The following is a 21,849-nucleotide window of genomic DNA, read 5'->3' as shown; positions in this document are numbered from 1 at the left end:
CAGACGTCAGTCTGAGAATATAAAAACATACCGCTTAATTACAGCGTTTGGCGGCTTGCCCCAAGTTGCCCGCTGTTTCCTACGAACAAAACCCAGTTTTTGCGAAGCAAGCGAAAAGGAAAACGCAAAACAACAACAAGAGAAAGTAGTCTAAAGTAGCCAAATAAAGTAATTATCGGGAAGTGTCGTAATCTTTAGCTTTTTTATCTTTTTTTTAATAATTATTGAGAGTGAAGACGGCAGCTCATTATCAACGTCAAAACTGTGATGTAGAGTTAAGTTTTTAGTATCTATTTATCACAACGAGGTAATAAACAGAAAACAACTGCTAATAGTCGTGATAATGACTGCTCTGTTACTATGCAAGACACCCTGTCTTGAACTTTTGTGAACACTTCACGTGTCACGCTTTACAAGTCTGTAATCACTTTTAAACACTCGTCACGCGCTTTCTTCGGCCATTTTTTTAATCGGATAATTATGTACATATTTGACATAGTTTAAATGATCTCAAAACTCCTCTAGTACATATAGTTCAAAATCCTATTTTGTATATATAAATATATTGTAGTGAACAATTGACAAAATAAATTTATCTTTCCTGTGTATGATGTTAACGGATGTCCAGTAAGAAAAATGATGCTTTGAGAATAAGACTGAAATATCAGGTGCTAAAAAAATCTCACCTTGTCATTGGTCTAATACACCAGTCTACGGAATCCGGGGCATCGAGTCTAAAAAAACCGAAGTCACGATAACGATTAGGCTACAGCAAGCCCAAGCTTATATTTCACGGCATGAGAGCTTTTCAAAAACAACTTATAATGAAAAGGCATGAAACTAGCCTTGCTAATTTCCGCCCAGTTATTTTTTAATGGTTTAAAAATATGAGCTTGAGCTCCCCTGCGATCTATCCAAGGATAATCTGGAACTCATTTAGGGCTGGGATCGACTTGCTTATCATTTGTACACGGCGGTAATGCTGAAAGTTTCCTCGTTTTTGCCCTCGCTGTCGTTGATAAATATAAGTATTTGTGTGACGGCTGGCGCAGGCTGAGGCGAGAACCGTAGGCCGATATTGTGTGACGCTCCCGGGCCAACCTTCAATGAGCAAAACAAACGAAAACACAAGTTAAAGAATGTCGATCACCCACTCCTTTGTTATTCTTTATCATTGATGTCATTGAATAACAATCTACGCACCTCTATAGTGTCTTCCTTGAACTGAAGTAAATCCGGACGGTTGGACTTAAGATGGAACGCCTTTCTCGTAGGGTAAGGATTCGTGAAGGTTACTCTCTGAAAAACAGCAAAAGTATTTTCAGCAAAAACATCAACTAAAAATGTTACTGTAATTGCTCGGATAAGACCCTGGACGCTTATTTAATTTTTCATGTCCCAGCCCGAGGTGAGGCTCTCATTCGGGGGAGGTGCTTATTTCAAAATCCGTTTGGTTTTACGCAACGTGCAAGGCGCAAAGATCCTCCCATAGCCAAAACAACAACAACAAACTTGCTATAATAAAATATTTTGCTGGTAGCGCTGTCAGTTTTTTATACTTCCCTTCTACAGTAAGGTACAGCCCCAAACATCACCGGAGTCTATAATGTGCAACAGGTTTAAAAGCGATGCGCTTAATTTTGGGAATGGCGCTGATAAAAAATATTTGCAGATGACAGGTTGTGTTAAACTGTCACTATATTTGCCTGCGAATCCTTCCCTGTAATCTCTCACATTTTAACAACCTCGCCCATACCGTACCTTATTCGAGCCTTTGCCGCCTCCGACCTGTAGTTGGAGCTCGAAAGCTTTGGAGATGACGGGTTGCTGGCACGTGGCGCACACCAGCCACGTCCTCACTAACTGATGGAACTCGTTATCTGATCGTCCTAGTCAAGAAATCTCACAACAAAACACAACTGTACAATATACTGTAATGTAGTCAAAGCCTAGTCCCTGGCCTTCTTTTCGCGATTCCTGTGGTGACATCACGGCCCTGATCAACCACAGGGAACCCGAATAAAGCGCCTAGGACTAAGCTGACAAACGCTTTCATACTTTCAGTATCACAAGTGATTGTTCCTTATGTTAGGTCGATATCTTCCTTGTGGAGAAAATAAGTAGGGAGATCAGAACAGAACATTGGCATAATGATACAAGCTGACTGGTTCATTGGTTGTCAAGGATACCTACGACGTTGACATACATGTAGCGAGTGCCACCAGAGGTGAGCGGGGTGAGTGAGAGGCTTATCTCGTGTACTCCGTTAGCCATTAGCATGAAGGGATCCGAGGGACGCACCTAAGAACGACACAAAGCCCTCAGCAGTGACAAGAGGCTAGGCCAGGAGATGAAAGCTCTTTATAATCAGCTTAGATTCTACTTCTCATTCAGAACAATCGCTATACACAACGTATACAACTAGCATACCCCAAATAAACGAGCTTAGTCATTGAGCAACTCAATGGTTAGCCTACGTGTAGCCGTTGCGGAAACAGGGAAATTGTTCGGTGAGTAAGCGGCAACATTCAGGCTACTCGATAGACGGGTAGAAATTGTATCTGGGTCGTCCTGACAAAAGAGTGTCTTCTCCCTACCTGGAGCTCCTCGGCATGAGAAGTGAAGCACTGGACAAGTCGTGATGACTGGGTGCCGCGTAAGATGACAGACAACTGACTGGTCTGGCCTTCTACGGCACTGATATCCACTCTACACAACAAACAAACAAACAAACACAATGGAGTTGTAATAGCACTGATATCCACTCTACACAACAAACAAACAAACATAATGGACTTATAACAGCATTGATATCCACTCTACACAACAAACCAACATCATGGAGTAATAATAGCATCGTTATCCACTCTACTAAAACTAACCAACAAAATGGAGTTGTAATAGCACTGATATCCCTCTACACAACAAACCAACACCATGGGGTTACTAAACCAGCGAACAATTAAGTTTTGTGTGTAAACCTTTAACACTAAAACCTTTTTCCGACACGCGCACAGTTATGATATGAACCATGTATTAAAATATCCCTGCACCTTCTCCTTCAATTCTCCAGTTATTTACGTCGTCCTTTTTCTAATGAAACACATGAAACCATAATTTGGCATTTAAAAAGTACTTTTGCGCACGCATCACTCCTTAGGCCATGTTCTTTTTATAACATTGAGCTATTACCTTTGTAAAGAATGTACATAAAACTGCCATGTCTGGCAGGGTATCGCCATGAATGGATCGCTGAAATAAAACCATGGCGATTATCAAGGGTTAGTAATTCTATTAATTTTCTTTTTTTTTTTCTCAGGTAGCTACAAAACCCAGTATTTGTATTTCCATAAACACCAAAACCTGCTGCTGTTACTTAATATTTTGCCCTGTAATAGATCTGTAACAGAGCTGTAGCAAAATATTAGGGGGACACGATAAAGAAACATTAAGAAAATATTGGGGAACACAGCAATGCCTCTAGTGGTCATTTCCTTATAATATTGGGGGGGGGCACCCCCTGCTACGAACTTGAATAAAACCAGTGAAATATGGCAAGCAAACGAATAGGAAGAGAAACAAAATGGTACTCACATGAACAGTAACAAGAAAAAGCGCTTGACTGAGGGAGATGGCCCACATGCCACCTTTAGAAACACGTCTTGTGGCTCATTCGGTTGCTACGGTAGAAAAAAATGGATAAAATTCTTGAAACTCTTAAGATGGTAATAGGCTAGGTCACTACAAGAAGTGCGTTTACCACTCGTTTCGCCTCGCAGACTACGTTGAAGTCACTGCAGCGAACGTTAACGTGTGGGGGGGCCTGCTCGTCAATAACAGGAGCACCTGACAAAGGCGAGGAAATATGACAGGTGAGAAGGCGAAATACAAACATGGTGGGAGTATAGGTAGGGGTTATAAACAATGCCATATCAGCAAGGCTCTAGCGCCAGTAGTATAGGGGGGAGAAAAGCGATCAGAATTTAATGGTCACCTGGTTGGAAGTACCAGGGATCAAATAGAACATAGCATAACAACTTCCATGTCATATCAACATGATCAACATCGGTAATATAAGGGGAAGGTGAATAGGATTTTATGGTCACCTGGTAGGGAATGCCAGGGATTAAAACGAACATAGCATAAAAACTTCCCTGTCGCATCAAGTCACCATCGGTAGTAAAGGGGGGAGGGGGGAGAAAGGGACTATGGTTACCTGGTAGGGAATGCCAGGGAGGCAGGCGAATGGACTTTTTCAGGAAGGACTGCTCTGGGTTGTAGAAGCGGAAGGTTTGGTCGATAACGTGTGGACGCGGTTCCACTTTGAGGTCCAGTATGGAGACGGGACGGTTATCCTTCATTACAAACGACACCTAGAATAGACAGGAAAAGTAAATAAAATCATGCACTCAGTCGTGAGAACAAGTCGCCCCTGATCAATCCATTTGATACATATAATCTAAATCAAAGCCAGCTTTACTTATGGAATTCCACTTCAAAGGGTTTACTTTCTATCTATTCGAACACGTGTTCGTTAGCTGGTTCTGATACCTCTTATGCCTGGTGCACACTAGTGACATAACGACATAATGACATAGGCGCGTGCACTCTTATGTTCATATGTTCAAGTGTGAATGACATTTTGACATAAGCCCAACATAACGACATGAACATAACGACATAAGAGAAAAAACATGTTTTTATGTCATTTTGCCCTTGTCGTTGGTTAGTGCAACTGGGTTAGGGCTAGCGCAATTGGGCTACAGTTAGCGCAATTAGGCTACAGTTAACGCAACTAGGTTAGGGTTAGCGCAACTGGGTTAGGATTAGCGCAACTGGGTTAGAATTAGCGCAGCTGGGTTAGGATTAGCGCAACTGGGTTAGAATTAGCGGAACTGGGTTAGAATAAGCGCAGCTGAGATAGGTTAAGCACAACTAGATAGATTATCGCAACTGAGCGCATCTAGGTTAGGGTTAGCGCAACTGGGTTAGGGTTAGCGCAACTGGGTTAGGATTAGCGCAACTGGGTTAGAATTAGCGCAGCTGGGTTAGAATTAGCGCAACTGGGTTAGAATTAGCGCAACTGGGTTAGAATTAGCGCAGCTGGGTTAGGATGAGCGCAACTGGGTTAGGATGAGCGCAACTGGGTTAGGATTAGCGCAACTGGGTTAGGATTAGCGCAACTGGGTTAGGATTAGCGCAACTGGGTTAGAATTAGCGCAGCTGGGATAGGATTAGCGCAACTGGGTTAGGATTAGTGCAACTGGGTTAGAATTAGCGCAGCTGGGTTAGAATTAGCGCAACTGGGATAGGTTAGCGCAACTGGGATAGGTTAGCGCAACTGGGATAGGTTAGCGCAACTGGGTTAGAATTAGCGCAACTGGGATAGGTTAGCGCAACTGGGATAGGTTAGCGCAACTGAGTTGGAATTAGCGCAACTGGGTTAGAATTAGCGCAACTGGGTTAGAATTAGCGGAACTGGGTTAGAATTAGCGCAACTGGGTTAGGGTTAGCGCAACTGGGTTAGAATTAGCGCAACTGGGTTAGAATTAGCGCAGCTGGGTTAGGATTAGCGCAACTAGGTTAGGGTTAGCGCAACTGGGTTAGGATTAGTGCAACTGGGTTAGAATTAGCGCAGCTGGGTTATAATTAGCGCAACTGGGATAGGTTAGCGCAACTGGGATAGGTTAGCGCAACTGGGTTAGAATTAGCGCAACTGGGTTAGAATTAGCGCAACTGGGTTAGAATTAGCGCAACTGGGTTAGAATTAGCGCAACTAGAGTGGGCCGCGCAACTGCATGGACCGCTGTTGTCGGCTTGTCGGCATAGTTTTCTGTTCCTGCAGGTGTCCGCTAAGTTAAAGACTACATTCCCTTGAAATTAATCCGATATCACTAGTTACTACCTTGACTGAGCGAGGCTGCAGCTTGTTATCGTCGACGCTCGCGAACTTGCGGTAGCGAAGCGTGTTCTGTCGCAGCGGGTGAGACGGGCCCTGTCACGACAATCAAACCAAAATTGAACAATGAGAACATTTAACACCAGCCACGTGACCAGCAAGGAAACGAGCAAAGTGGAAATGACGTCACATCATGTGATGTAACCCACCTGTTCGGGAACGCTGTGGTCCGCCCTGAACGTCTGGAATTTGAATGGAATGTGAACGCTCTCCCCTGGTCTTAGAAAAACCTCGGGGTATGGTGTGTCCGCCGTGTTAAACATGTTCTCTTCAATTGCTGAAGGGAGATATTAAGCATAAGATGATTGTGTCGAAATTTAAGATGGTGATGATGATAATGGTGGTTATAGTGATGACGATCATGATAATGGTGATGATCATGATCATGATCATGACTATGATAATGCTGCTGCTGCTGCTGCTGGTGATGATGATGATGATGATGATGATGATGATGATGATGATGATGATGATGATGATGATGATGATGATGATGATGATGATGACAATAATAATGCTGACGATGGCGACGATCATAATGCTGAGAACAACACTGATACTGATGATGATAACGATTGAGGGGAGATAAAAAAGGCACAGCGGCAGCAGGAGGCGAGGCGGGAGAAGGAGGACGGGAATTAGGGAGGAGTAACGACTGCGTTATTTATGGATTGACCAAACCAAGGTACCTGAAAACGTTTCTGTGAATCGCTTGAAGTGCTTCCATTCTCGTGTATCGGTAATAACACTGTGGATTATCAAATTGCATCCCCGTTGATGGTCGAATAAAGAAAACATAAAATGGTTCTGAGATATTTGTAAGTTGTTACTAGGTGTAGGATATTCTCAACCTTACCTATCTAACTAACAATGAACTCACGTGAGCTCCTTGCCGTCGCATTTTATGGAGATAGTCTGTTCTGTGTTGTACTCACGTGAGCTCATTGCCGTCGCATTTTATGGAGATAGTCTGTTCTGTGTTGTACTCACGTGAGCTCATTGCCGTCGCATTTTATGCTAGTCTGTTCTGTGTTGTACTCACGTGAGTTCCTTGTGACCGCATTGAATGGAGATACTGTGTTCTGTGTGGTACTCACGTGAGTTCCTTGTCATCGCATTGTATGGAGATAGTCTGTTCTGTGTTGTACGGGTTCCTTATCACAAACTCGAAGAACTCGGCAGCGCCAAAGGAAGGGTAGATGGTATGCGTAGTGGTGATGTTAGCGCACAGCAAGGACATGATCCCTTCGCGTTTGTTCTTATCCCTAAGACAAACAGATTCACCTTTTAAGTCTAAGTGAAAGTGTACCGCAAAGTGCTTGTGAATATAGCAAGCCATTATTGCCATCATCATTCCAATACAAACGAATAATTACAAGTTGATCATGCCCGCGAATAGCACAACCGAGGCGGGAAGAAATATAATACGTTCAATTCACACTCATTCTCATCCCTGAAACATGCACAGGCACAGATGCGCATTTTCAGGCAAAAAAAAAAAAAAAAAAAACAGAACAGAACAGAACAGAACAGAATGGAGAAAGTGTGGAGAGATCAGTTAATTATCGGTTATATACCTGTACAGTTGGATTGTCTTGAGATCACGCGCTCTCTGTAGCTTCTCTTCCTTTTGTACCTTGAAGCAAAAGAAACGTATGTACCAAGCCCGTTTTCGAGAATATTACCAATAACCAGAGAGAATGATATTAAGATTTGTTTCTACACTAGCGAAATAAAACTTACCACGAGATTGTCTACTTTATTGTCAGTGCCTTTTATCTGACGAACCGCTTGCATTCTTTCTAATTTCCTGAAGAAAAGAAAGCAGCAATGAGATAAGCCTTAAAACTAAACACACAGAAAAAAATTATAGTACAAAAAGCTTGAAAATCACTGTGATGAGGAAGAGAACTCTTGTATAGCGGAAAGACATTGCCAGTGCCATTGAAGTACTGTGGCACTGTTATAAGGTTATGACGAAGCTGGTTGGTACAAAAAACGTGTAATAGCATCGACGGCAGCTTTAAAAGTGCCTGCATTGTGCAACGTTGTTGGCAGTGTCTAGTGGTCTAGTGAATCTTGTTTGGATGGCAGAGGCGGTTTATGGAAAAAGTAGACTGACAATTTTAGTGGCAATTGTTCTAGTTCAGTAGACAGCATTAGTAGTTCCCTATATCGTCCTAACTTGTTTTCGAGCATGGATACCGACTGATGATGTGGGACGACAATATGACAGGTGTTATTGAAGATTCAATTTTCTCTTCTCTCTTCCCACAAGGTTGTACTCTACCGTTTTCTGATGGCATCGTTCTGACTGACAGGTTTATCATTCTTGTTGATCTTATTCTGCCGGCTGAACAGCACCGCCGCAAGTTCGCCATCACACTCAGCCACAGGCTTTGCCTTGCTTCGCATCGTGACGCCCGCTACATATAACCAAAAGGTCAAACACCAAAGAGTCATACCACCTTACTAACGTCCACATGATACACTAGAATGACCCAAATTATAGCGACACAACTTGATCTCTGACAGACTTACCTGCAGCTGTTCCAGACAAGGTTCCTCGAATTGTCTCAGACATGATCACGTGAGAGTGCTTCTTTGGGACAGTGCCTGATAAAATGATCATACCGGGTCAAGATGCCTTAGTTGTAATCCATTATCTGCTAGCCGGGTTGAAAACAGGTTGATGGATAGGTAGGTAAATAGATAGGTACTGACGGTAGGTAGGTGGCTTTATAGATGGGTGGGTGTAGAAAGGTACATAGGTGGGTGTAGAAAGGTAGATAGGTGGGTGTAGAAAGGCAGATGGGTGGGTGTAGAAAGGTAGATGGGTGGGTGTAGAAAGGTAGATGGGTGGGTGTAGAAAGTTAGATAGGTGGGTGTAGAAAGGTAGATGGGCGGGTGTAGAAAGGTAGATAGGTGGGTGTAGAAAGGTAGATAGGTGGGTGTAGAAAGGTAGATAGGTGGGTGTAGAAAGGTAGATAGGTGGGTGTAGAAAGGTAGATAGGTGGGTGTAGAAAGGTAGATAGGTGGGTGTAGAAAGGTAGATGGGTGGGTGTAGAAAGGTAGATGGGTGGGTGTAGAAAGGTAGATGGGTGGGTGTAGAAAGGTAGATGGGTGGGTGTAGAAAGGTAGATAGGTGGGTGTAGAAAGTGTTAGTGCTTAAAAACTTACCATCAAACACTCCTTTGTTATTGTTTACAATTGAAAATACATATATGTTATTTACCAGCTGGGAGGTCCGTATCGTGAAATACCGTGACCGAGGTCAGTATTTTCAAAGCCGAGGTCACGCTATTTCACGATAAGGACAGACCCTTAGACATATTTATTTTTTTCCTCAATAGATTTTCCAAATTTATTTACCTTACGGGCTTATGGTTGCACGAGGCGAGAATTCACTTCTGACTTTCGTCGATGTTCGTGAAGATTTCGTTCGCTCATGATCATTCAATAAACTCCATTTTGTATTTTACACAACGCTTAGAACCTCCAAAGAAGACATTCTCTGAGTTTTGACCAACAATTTTGTAAAATAATTTAGTCCAAATTGATACGTCGTTCTCAACTTGAATTGATGGTAGAAATGTCTTCTTTCGCTTAAAATCCTCCAAAGACGATAAGATATATTCCCTAAAGAACTTCTCTTGAATGTGTTTACGTTAAGCGGATCATGCAGGTAAATTCCTAGAGTGATTTGTCGTTTTTCTTCGTATGAAGGGACGATTTGCTGCCTTTTTTATCCTAAATAAACTTTCAGCAAACTTGAAAATGACAAATAAAATGCCGTTTTAGTGTGAAGATCTATAACCTCGGGAGTTAAAATCCAGTTTTCGATGGTCATTTTACATATGAACTCACTATTTTGAGCTTTGGAGGTGAGCGGGCCGGTATCGCGGGGTCCGGATCGTAGGATAACGGACCTCACGAGAGCCAATCAGAGCGCGCGATTTGATGGATACCGGACCCCGAAAAAAATACATTGGTTTATTTGCAAAAGAACTTCAAAATAACCGTCCACCTGACACTTTACTCGGTATTGTGCAGGAGCATAACATGGCGGCGTGATTGGCCTTCTTTAAGTAGTACATTACCTATCATGTCGGTGTTCATCTCGCTGTGATGCCCAATGTTCGCCATTCGGATGTGCAAAGCGCCCTCGACTCCAGCCCTCATACCCACTGGACGGACAGTACCTGTTCTAGTCTATCAACAGAGTATTAACGTTAGCGAGCATTCAATCGTCCATGCACCCTAGTTTAAAAGCTAATATTGTAAGATACAGTATCTATGGTCTAGTTTGGGTGCAATGAAATCCATTGAAAGGGGAGGAAAACTTACTACGTCTCCAGGCATAGCAGGAGCATCTTCTGAAAACTCGACAGACACAATGTCAACCTCGTGACTGACCAACACTGCCTCACGGCCTTGACGCAATAGGTGCTGGATAAGAAAAGATTTAGTTGGATCGATGACAACAAAGTTACGAGCCAGAAACATGAAGTCCGGTAATAAAGTAAAGCCAGTGGACAACCAGAAATAGTGTGACTTTTTGAGTGAAGACTCGTGCGCGTTTTTAGTTGTAAAATAGCAACAAAAAGTTGTTGTTATTCAGCGCTAACCAATCAGCCAGAACGTTTCCTATGTCAGAAAGGGCATATTTTTAAAATATTTTATTATTTTCTTCTTCGCTCTCTGGTGTGTTGGCCGCAGCCACTCCGTGAATTCTTAGTGCAAGTCACCTTCAGTGTCCAACACAAAATATGATCAGCACTGTTTCAGCAGCCATGCTTGAAGTCAACACTACATACGTACCTTGAGTTCGATAGCGAGGGATCCGATGAGCAGCAGTGAGTCCCCATCCCATACATCCATGTGGATAGTCTGTGACAACAAGTAACGGCAGAAAACCCGGTTCTCCCCGCGCTGCATGAATGCTGGGTCCACTAAGTACTTCAACTGAATATCAACAAAATACAAGAATTTGTACAGTGCACTAGGAACATAAGCTTCTACTACACTCACGTATGTCCAACACGTCAAATCAGGGCCACGAGACAGATATCACACACGTCTCGACCGGGAATCGAACCTGTTTAAACAGACGCCCCATATATTGACGCGCTAACATTCTGAGCTACCTTTGATTTCTATACAAGGGCAGCACATCTTTATCACGGGAAAGGTTTCGTAGTACCTAAGTAGGAGATTCTCCTAAGAATTTTGTAGGAATCATGCAATTGTGTCGAAATGGAAGCCACCTCCATATCGTCCACCTAATAGAATTAGGCTCAGAAAATCACTTAAATAGATCAAACCTAAATGGTCACATTATAAGCAAGTGAAATCGCAGGAAAATTTTGTCCGCTGAAAAAGAATGTGTCATGGCGCTTGACGCTCTAGTTAATCAACATAAGCTCCCATCGGCACGTACCAACAATCCCGGAGCCTCGTTAGATAAAGAGCCATCCTTGTTGAATTTCTGCAGGACACAGAGATCCCCTTGGCTCTGATTATCAGAGTTCTTTAGAAAAAGTCTGTAAAAGAATGGTAGCATCATACGTAGCACATTACTATTTGCTTGATATGGTAAAGAATGAATTAAAGGGTCATTTACGTTGTTGCTAAGTAATGGTACAGTGGTCAGGGTTATTCTTAGAACAGGGAAGTTTTTTATCAGCATCCGCGCAGTCCGTAATTCCAAACAGGATATCCGTATCAATATTGTCAGGATTGGGATATTTTGACTCGCTTCTTTTATTTATTTTTATTTCAATAAAGTAGAAGTATCACAGAAAAAAAAATTACTGTAATTAAAGAGAGAATGAGCAGGTAAGGGAAAAACTTACGGAATAACGGCTAACCCTGAAAGTAAGACCTATACTTTAATACGACATTTGAGCTAATGTTCATTTATGAATACCCAGTCACATACAGCGGCAAAGCAGAATATACAGAATTATATATAAATATACAGAAAAAAAAAACATTTTAACAACAGACAGCCTTGGGGCCGAGGTGGAGTTTAAATCAAGGATTTGAACTCACGAACTCGGGAAGTGTTCGTTATATCGAGAGGTCCGTTATATGAAGGTTGCACTGTATTTGCAATGGACTACCTTTCCGTTGTGACTTGAGGAAATCGATAGAACTGGAAAGTGAAGAACACGGAACGATGGCCATAGCACCTAGAGTAAGTCCAAGACATTAGCAAATGCTATTACATTATTCGATCTCTTAGTACGCTGAGGATTTCTCAAGGTTCGACCATTCAGCAAGTTTACCTATTAAGGGCCAGGAAGTGCAGGACTATCTCGTTCGCCTGGAGAGAGTCCATATTCTCGTTGTCCAGGTTCAGAGGGACATACTCCGCGGGGTCGATGACGAGCGGCGGGTTGCCATGGCGATCGGTGATTGGCGGGTAACCAGCACGTGAAAGACGTGCATAATCGGCACGTGTCAAAGTACTTCCTCTACTTAAAAGGTCAGAGAGAGAAAGCGACGTGAAAAAGGTCCACAGTAAATCAGGACATTGACATTTGATTTTAGATCTACATTTCTTTGCTTTTGAAGAAAAAAGGTGTGCACGTAAGCTTTCGCCGATAGGCTGGGACCTGCTCTCCATAATTGGAAGAGGCGTGTATTGAATAGTCTGCTTAGTAGCTGCCGCTCTTAGTGTCACGCACACAAGAGCGGCTGCTAAGAATTCTCGGTATTGACAGACGAGAAGCTTTATATTTAGTATTATCAGAAGGGAGTTACCGAGGGCAAATTCTTTACCGTCACCCTCGTCGTTTTAGGTGCCTCTACTTTGATTTTCTTTTGTAGAAATAAGGTACGAGCAAGTCAACTCTCGCCAATTATTGACAAACACATGTTAAGTTACACCAAGACGCTACACCGAATAGTGACAAACTGCCCCTTTTTTGCTGCGAGCGTTTCAGATGCAAGTCCAAGTCCAGCCCTCGACCTTTACATACGCCCTTCATTCCATTCTTCCCTTACCTAGATGAGCCCACGGTACTACTCAGCAGCAGCGGCGTATGCAATGAGCTATGTGGCACCTCTGTGAGACTCGTTACTGGTACGGGGGCTTCTGGTCTTCCCTGTAGCACGCACATGAAAACTTCATTACAAAACTATGCATGGAACTTCATTACAAAAATATGTATGAATAACCTAAGGCATGGAAGGTAAATATTTCTAAAAACAATGTTGGAACGTCGATCACAATCGTAACAGGGTGCAAATATACAAGTTGTGGGCCAACACAATACTTCAGACAAGGCAAGCTGGATGGGTGCGCAGGTGGGAACTACAGTAGACGCACTCCAAATAAAATAACAGAGGGCAAGCCACATCCTAGCGCAAAACAACACCGCGTGTTGCACTAAATAGTTTAAAACACACTACTAATCAACATAATCCAGAACATTTAATTTATTTTTTAAAATTGAACATACCTGACCAGGTCCTACAGGGGGGTATTCACCAATGGTTCTGAAACAGTAGTTGATCGCAGTTAGTGTCACGCAATGCTAGAGTATATCTCCTAACTGACATTCAACAATTTGCGACTGATTGTGTGGAAAGTAGATACAAAGTCAAAAGTTCTTTTTAGCAGGACCTCATGGACAACCAAAATCAGTTCACAAATTCAGTTCTATGATAGTAAGCAAATGCGACATCTCAGCCAAACCAACCTAGATTTTCCAGGAAGAGGAGGCCTACTAGCTATTCCAGGCCGAAGACCAGCTGATTGGTCTTGGTCACCACCTAGCGAGCTGTGTGAGCTCATTTGACCAAGGCCTGTCTGTGGCATCTGTGCGGGTGTGGTCAGATCGGGTAGTAGCTGAGACCCGCGTGTACTGTTGGAGGGGACGTTAGACCCGCGCCTCTTCTGATGAGTGAAGCTAAGGTAGATGGAGCCAGGTTTCTGTGAAAAATGCATGAATGTGAGAAAAGTAAGGATTTGTGGTGTAGATAGATCAGTGGTACACGCTTGGGATGAACTTGGGCATTATGCTAAAGATAGGGTGATGACAAAATCATGGTGGACCATGCGAGCGCCAGGGAAACATAAATATTTAGCGAGGTCTTTACCTTGTTAAAGCCATGGTAGACCATGCGAGCACCAGGGTGGATACCCCCACACTCAAGAGTGAGGTACGCATCTCGATCGTCAGGATGGATATCCCCGAACGGTGTCCACACAGCCCACCGAACTGTGATGGTTTGATTCTGAGAGCGCAGCAAGCTGCCAGAAAGTGAAGCCTGGAAATTATCAAAACGGATAAGGATCAAATGATTTGGATCATAACCATGTTTTTGTTTGCAGCAACTCAGTGCATTTGATCATTATTTTCTGATACAGTATATTAGTTTGTGTTTGCCAAACATTTTATCCTAGGACACAATGCATTCATTCTCTGACAAGAGTCCAGTTTCTCCACCTCTTTAAAATATCCCTGACATCTGCCCGGAGCCTTTGCTCTGGGCAGATGTCAGTAAATAAGACCATACTCCTGATCTACCCCTGCTATTGTAAACTACTGCATGGTTTGGTGTTACCTTTTTCTTCTTTGGGTTGATAAGAGGCTGTGCATAGGGTTCTGAGATGACATACTCTACTTCAAACACCACTGCGAAGAGTGGATGGCGAACCAGCTCGCGAAGCTCAAGTCTGCTGCGTAATACTAATGATGCTATTTTACTACCTGTAGAAAAAAACACAGTGCTTATTAGTGTAAAGATCTAACTCATAGATCCATCTCATAGTGTACTGCACTTAGTTGATTTCTTTTCCTGTTATCGCTAGCTTCGCTGAAGTGCCAGACTGCAGTGGCTGTGGCATAATCACTACTTTGTAGAGAGCAAGGTTTGCGGTTATATAATTTCTTTAGAGCTTTAATTCTTTAATTTGGACTTTATGTGTCAAAACCTTTGGGCCATTTCTGGTTTGGCCTCAGTTTGTATATGTGTGAACATGTGTTATCTGAATAAAAAGAGACTATAGAGTACCTACTTTATATGTAGCAAACCTCCTGAGGGACCATGCAGGATTATATCCTTACCTGTAAGAGAGGTCTGTGGGGTGATGGGTGATTTTCTGCCCGACTTGCTGCCACCTCCTTCGAACTCTGGCTCTAAGTAAACCATGTGTGGCTCACTAACAAACGTCCAGCCATTATGCACACAGACCTAGGATAGCGAGTGTCAAATAATATTAATTACTTTTGCATACTAGTGCTTCTTTTTAATTCTGTTGTGGTGCCACTGTAACCGTCAGAACTTGACATTAAGAATCGTGCGGTTAGAAAATGTAGAAACAAATGCAATTAGAATCACGCTGGAAAAACAATTTGTAAAATACGTGAAACAATTATAATCATAATCCAAAACTCACTTATTCGAAATCTTTGCAAAATCTAAAATATCCCAAAATACCACCAGGCCACACAACGTTGTGTTGTGCTGATTTTTTTCTCACAAAAAGGCAAATAAAAAAGAATGTCAAAAAAATGCCACGTGAAATGTACAGTTTAGTGGCCAGGTGGATTCTTGGCGCTCATTTAGAAGGACCCCCATCTCAACTGGGAGGTACTGTACCTCAAATCAAACAAAGCATGCTAGGAAGAGATAATATATACATCAGAAAATGTCTCCAGCCCTCCCCTTAAAATCCGGGCATGATTATCAAAAGTGTGGTATGGTTAGTAGGTAGTCAAATATGTATATTATTGAATTAACAAAACAGTTGCTTAGTTGCAATACATGTTCTAATTACAGTAAATAGTTCTCATTATTTAAAGAAATTTCGCTGCTTACAGTGCCACTTTACTCCCTCACTTATCCTTACCCGTAGGCGCCGTTCTACTATAGAGATCTTTAAACCATCATCAGGGGAGATGTTGTCCTGAAGCACAAAATATTTGTATGTTAGCATATTCGACAGCTTTATGCACTACTGTATGTATGGTAATACTTAGTTCAATCTTTCAAATAAATCAATTCATGACATACCCAAGCCTTATAACTCAGAGAAAGTGGTAGCAAAAAAACGTGGGAGGGTGACTTGCACAATGAAATATAGATTGAATAATTTTATTTACTTAAGTAAGCCAGCCTTTATGTTATTTCTCTTTGTAGTCAGTATTTACGTAATTGATGCCATGTACAGTATGATTGAAGGGTACAGTAGGTCACTCTGTGCAGTCTGTAATTGATGCCATGTACAGTATGAATGAAGCGTACAGTAGGTCACTTACTCTTTGCAGTCTGTTATTGATGCCATGTATGAGTGAAGGGTACAGTACAGTAGGTACAGTAACTTACTCTGTGCAGTCTGTATCTAATTGATGTCATGAATAAGTGAATGGTACAGTAGGTCAGTTACTCTGTGCAGTCTGTATAATTGATGCGCCATGTATGAGTGAAGCTTATAAGTAGGTCACTTACTCTGTGCAGTCTGTCCATGTTAAGGTCATGTAGCAGATTCTCCTCAAACTCATTGACAGAAGGCTGGAAGTCAACAGTCAACTGCACAAACAAAAAGGAAAAAATTAAATCACAGAGAGAAAAATATTTAGTGATAGGGAGTGAAATCACATTTGATATACATACAGTACAGGTTGAAAGTATTTTAACATTTCCCAGCATGGATTTGGCGTGTACGGAATAGTAAAATTAGATCTAGAAGAGTTTTGCTAATATTTCATAATTTTTTTTCTCTTATGCCGTGTGTTGCAAACTTATGTAAAAGTCATTTGTATAACTTGCATATAACTGTGTACTTACCTTATTGATAAAGCAGGGATTTGTTTTCATCAGCCGTGGTTTCTTCAAAATGTCAACAAACCCAGAATCTGGTAGATGGAATTTATTAAATGTGAGATACTTCTTCAAAACAATATTGCATATTAAGCTACAAATACTGAAAATCAACACAAGTGGTTATGATTTATGTTGTGAAAACAGAGTAGGTACATTAGTTTTGCTGGTGATGTTTCGAGCATCAGCTCTTCCACCATCCATGTTGAGTGCTCACCAGAATGTCATAGTTTTTAGCACTCTGTTGGAGAATCAGGGAAATATAACATAGGGTTGAAATGTGAAAACAGAGTAGTGACACTGACGTTTTAAAGCCCCATTATTGTCACCAGTTTACTTCTGGAGGTATGACCGTAACCTCAACTGTTAAAACACTACAATAGAATCTATTAGAATCTGCACTATTTAACAGGTCATCTGCTCTAAATTATCAATCACATCCTCAAAAAAACTTCCAATAGACATACTGCTTTCACGATTTTGTAATATTTTATGTGTTTTCCATTAAAAATCATTGGAGATTGTTAGGTAATTGCCTGGAAGTAAACTGATTAGCCCTTAGTCAGGGCATTTCCTTGATTCCACCACGCCAAGGTAGACCACCTTGTTTTTTAGTCTTGCTAGTCATAATTAAGCTAAATTCAATATAATAAATTCATAAGGTGAAAAATACCTTCCTGTACAATTTCGAGGATACCAGGTACAATATCGTCTCCTCCAAGGAGTGCATTTTCGGGAATAAGGTGCAAGGCTTTTTCCAGCACATTATGAGTCTGTAAGGAATAGGACATAAAACACCCCTCTATCCTCTGGCTGTCAATTTGCTCTGAAAGAAAACCATATATTTATTCTGTTAATGTAATAAAAAACTTATTCCAAAGCTTCACATCTTTTTTGCTTCATTTCAATTACCAAGTTATCTCAAATTGGATATCCACAATTGGTTACTTATTTAAATAATATTTTATGTAATTTCTGCAGGGAGTGGTCAGAAGGTGACAGGTAGTAAATAAATGATTTTGAAAAACAAAGCAAGAATACTACCTTCCAGTGCATCTTGCACAGGTAGAAACAGAAGTACACCCAGAGAACCTCTGTACAGAGAGAGCCTGGAACAAAATAATAAACTGTATCAAACTTGTACCGAACTTCAAGTTCCTCCTTTTAACTTACTTAAAGGTGCACTTGCATGCTTGTACTGTTGATACTGTAGCCATTTCTCATGATTTTGGATGCTTACAAACTTTCTGAGTAAACACTAAAATTGATCTTCAACCAACCAATCTTTACAACCTGATTCTTCTATACATTTCAATTCAATTCACAGGACTTTCCATTGCCGAATTTGTCACCAAACTCAAACATGCAAGGTTCAACATGCTTTCCTGGGTAATTACAGTACCTAGTAGTCTCTTTATGAACAGCTACTGTACATCAGCCTAAGACGTTCTGGCAGTATTGTATTTCAGGGCTTTTTGACACATCTTCGCAGGCCAGTAAGGGGCCGACCATTTGACTTTTGAGGGGGGAGGGGTGGGTGCATAGGATATTTTTTTTCAAAGCATTTGGTTTTGATTAAGAAATTGGATGAGGCAAACTCAGTTAAGTCCTTTAGAGCTGCTCATTGCCTAAGTCAAAATTGGTTTCCTATAACTCAACACCAAGACAATGAGTGGCAAATCATTGGTTTAAAATGGTTTACTATGTGTATCACTTATTGTTACATACATACTGCATTTTAATAGCAATTCCCTTACCTTGTAATGATGGCTTGGTTTGAGGTATCTCTCAGTTCACTGACATGGTCAAAAATCCTTAGGATAGTCCATCCGCAGCTACAGCCTTGCTCATTTTTGTCTATAAATAAAATGAGATGTTAAATGCTACAGTATAAAACCCTTCTTGCCCATTATACATAGTATAGTCAAAATGTGTGGTCATTGATGGGTATTGTTTGATATTAGGGTCACTTTTGAAAACATGTTATTAGATGACTGATAACTACCCTTCGGATATTTTAGAGGGGTGTACAATAGCTGACAAAAAAGGAAGTATTCTATAGATGGCAATAAGCCCACATTTTCAACTTTCAAGATTGTTGCTTACCATAAGTGACAACTTCAATAGCGGCGACGCATGACACATCATTTAGAGAGGAATGGAAATACAATACCTGCAAATAAAAATATACTGAGCAAAGAGTACAAAAACCTTTTGTTGTTGTTTTTTTCTTATAGGGCATACCCTGGAAACCAGAGTTCTAAATTTTGTTTTGAGCAAAGAGAAGGGAGACGAGGGAAAAGGAAAAAGCTGACACTGCATTGTACTTTTATTAAACTAACAGGGGGTGGGTTAAGTGGACTTTCAGCCTCCAGACCCCATAGTACAGTATGTATACTCTAACAATATATAAAAGTTAAATCCAATAAAATGATTCATTTTCCAATGCATATTGAAATGTCTAAATGAACCTTTATTCCTTTTAGCTACACTATATTGGTATAATGTACAAAGAGTCTTAAATGATTTTAATGTAGCATAAGGTGAAGAAAACTTACAAACCTTTGGCCACTAAATATAGGCTTTTCTTACAAAAGATAATAATGAGGGGGAGGTGGGTCAACTTGGAAAAAAATGGGAAAATAGAAAAAAAATAGATGATCCATCTGTTTTTCATGTAAACATAGTACCAAAATCAAAGAATAAAAGCTGTGAATATCATATCATCTGGTGTAAAATTCTGTCCATATATGGATGGTCATTCCAAAAAAAAAATGGATAGGGGGTGGAGGCCGGTGGTGACTCTGGGGTGATTGTTGGCAAAATCGATTTTAAACCTAAAAGATGGCACTTTGGGCATGGTCAACACAAATTTTACCCCTAAGAGATAGCAGAATCGGGAAAAAAACCCACCTTAGGAACAGCAATTGGTCAAATTTTATACCCAAAGACATAGCAAAACAGAAAAATCCTTCAACACCTGCTAAGGGATGGGAGTTGGTCAAAGTTTTATATCCTAAAAGATGTCACGGCCACCACCGTATACTCCTCTGGAGGGTCCCCCAGGTGGTGGAGGGGTCATCTCTATTCATTTTTTTCATGGATTTTTAAATCTGTTCACTTACCTCCTCCAAGTCAACTATAAAGCGTCCATTTTGATGAGTTGCAGCAATTACAGGCCCAAGCCATGTACTGCCAAAGAAATATTTATTGGCGATGTCATACAAAGTGACTCTCAACTGGAACTCCAACTCATTAGCAGCAACAGACTGTAAACACAATTTGATCCAAATTTCATCAGAATTATTAAAGATTATATGACTTACCCTAGTGCCATTCAGTTGTTCCAAAACAACAGGCAACCCATACTAGTGGCTAACCAACAGAAATCAGAGGGCAAGCAAGGTGCAGAGCAGAAGTGATTTCAAAAGCAAGGTTGTTTACCGGCCCTACCAATCGATAGAAATCGATCATCGGAAACTAATCAAATTAATCAATATTAATCGATATTAATCAGTTGATTATTATTGATTGATATTGGGAATTGATAGTAATGGATACTCACAGCCCAAGAGTACTCAATCTTGATTATTATTAATATCGGGTTTTATAGATTTCTTATATTCTAAACTGACCACTTGAAAGCAAGGACGACGACAGCTAGAGAAAAGGTGTTTTTGCGCGTGGCAATCAATAAAAATTTGATTGCAATGGAATAAGCGAAACATTATAGTCAGAGACAGATAAAAATTAACTAAGGACATTATTACTAAAGGTGAAACTTAAAATTTTCACATCATGGTCTTATGGAAAACGGCTGAAATGTATCAGACAGAATACATTTCCACGTGCTGCTATTGAATTCTTAATCAAATTCTATTGTTTTCGGCTGTCGTCGTCGTTGCTCAAGGTCCCTAATTCATTTAGGTCGACACAATGTTGTTTCTGATGCCGAACCGATTGCGTTGTTCCAATGGGTCAAAATGTTACTGTTGCCTTGCAAAAACCAAAACAAATGTGGCACAACAAGGTCTCAACTTTGAAACGGTGTCGAACTTTTGCAGTGCCGCACGTAATTGATTTAGACGTCAAGCTTCTCATGTGCAAATATAATTAAATACTAAACAATTAGGTTTGGCGCAGAAGAAGCGGGGCTCGATATCTTGTATATCTTGAATGTGGTTTGCAAATGGTAAAATTGAGCCCTTTTGAAGCAATATAAAGACTCTATTTGTTTATCTCACCTTGTCTATCGGATTTTTTTTTTGTTTTCTTTTAAAAACAGCCAAACAATTGATCATTTGGTTAAGGATGATACATTTCGACGGAATGGAAGAAATCGATATTTATCAATATAATCAATAATAATCGATAATTTCGATATTTTTTTATAAAAATCGATAATAACCGATACTCACAGAGTTTCACGTTATTGATTTTTATTGATTTCCGATATTAATCGATTGATTGATATTGATTTTTGTCGAATACTATTGATTATTATTGATTATCGGAATTATCGATTGGTAGGGCCGGGGTTGTTTACACTTGGCAACCAAACGGGCGACCAAGTCGACGCGAAATTGGTGTAATTTGACAGCAGGTTAAAACAAACTAACATGATGGATAAATTTACTAAAAGAAGTACTCGATAAATTCAAAATCTCATCTAAGGTACACTAAAGATACAAAGGATAATCAATGACAATGACTCACTATTGAATCTGGGATGCGAATTCCTTCTACGCTTTTTATGCTCAGAAAAAAAGGAACACTGCCTTTTTGGCCCCCTTCAGTGATCCTTCGTGAAGGGTGGGGTAGTGTTAGTCGGTTATTCTGATAGAATTCATGCCAGGATTCCTCTTCTTCGGCCATCAAGCTATAATTTTGTCGAAATTGTTGTTGTTTGTGACATGGCGCCGAAATTTCAAGCAAGTGCCTTCAAATAAATGCCTCGCTTTCAAAATACACAGGTGGCCCAGAAACCTTTTTGGTATTTTGATTAGCAGCCCTGTGGCTTTCTGACTGCGTCTTAGTAGGAGGGACTAGGGAAG

At 40.8% G+C, this 21,849-nt stretch overlaps 1 protein-coding gene across 2 annotated transcripts; it reads right to left on the bottom strand.

The window, feature by feature from the left end:
• Window positions 1-449: 449 nt before the first annotated feature.
• On the bottom strand, window positions 450-21,745 carry LOC5513619 (nephrocystin-4). Of its 2 annotated transcripts, none has more exons than XM_048724991.1 (38): window positions 21,512-21,745; window positions 19,921-20,064; window positions 18,902-18,968; window positions 18,553-18,652; window positions 17,840-17,904; window positions 17,469-17,621; window positions 16,763-16,830; window positions 16,424-16,504; window positions 15,825-15,881; window positions 15,040-15,166; window positions 14,537-14,682; window positions 14,069-14,239; window positions 13,669-13,901; window positions 13,429-13,465; window positions 12,971-13,071; window positions 12,250-12,441; window positions 12,085-12,153; window positions 11,400-11,502; window positions 10,781-10,924; window positions 10,307-10,408; window positions 10,060-10,171; window positions 8,501-8,575; window positions 8,250-8,385; window positions 7,703-7,769; window positions 7,537-7,595; window positions 7,057-7,224; window positions 6,649-6,707; window positions 6,109-6,236; window positions 5,906-5,995; window positions 4,217-4,373; window positions 3,761-3,846; window positions 3,595-3,680; window positions 3,193-3,252; window positions 2,598-2,709; window positions 2,190-2,301; window positions 1,762-1,880; window positions 1,204-1,299; window positions 450-1,101 (listed from the first exon to the last, which is right to left on the bottom strand). In XM_048724991.1, the coding sequence occupies exons 1-38, from the start codon at window positions 21,668-21,670 to the stop codon at window positions 961-963; spliced, it is 4,182 nt and encodes a 1,393-aa protein (XP_048580948.1). In that variant the 5' UTR covers window positions 21,671-21,745; the 3' UTR covers window positions 450-960. The 2 variants fall into 2 exon arrangements, with proteins under 2 accessions (XP_048580948.1, XP_048580949.1); XM_048724992.1 differs by having other exon boundaries at window positions 12,250-12,438.
• Between the last annotated feature and the right edge of the window lie 104 nt (window positions 21,746-21,849).

Source organism: Nematostella vectensis, chromosome 3 (genome assembly GCF_932526225.1).
Source record: "Nematostella vectensis chromosome 3, jaNemVect1.1, whole genome shotgun sequence".
NCBI lineage: Eukaryota > Metazoa > Cnidaria > Anthozoa > Actiniaria > Edwardsiidae > Nematostella > Nematostella vectensis.
Note: the sequence above shows the minus strand (reverse complement) of the source record. Positions and strands in the feature narration are given on the sequence as shown.

Bases quoted from the DNA above. Each gene is read 5' to 3' on its own strand.
- LOC5513619 (XM_048724991.1), bottom strand. From the start codon at position 21,670: ATGGCCGAAGAAGAGGAATCCTGGCATGAATTCTATCAGAATAACCGA. The intron at 17,905-18,552 runs GTAAGGGAATTG...ATTTTGTTCCAG, and splicing joins AACCAAGCCATCATTACAAG to GCTCTCTCTGTACAGAGGTT. The intron at 16,505-16,762 runs GTAAGTACACAG...TTGTTTGTGCAG, and splicing joins ATCCCTGCTTTATCAATAAG to TTGACTGTTGACTTCCAGCC.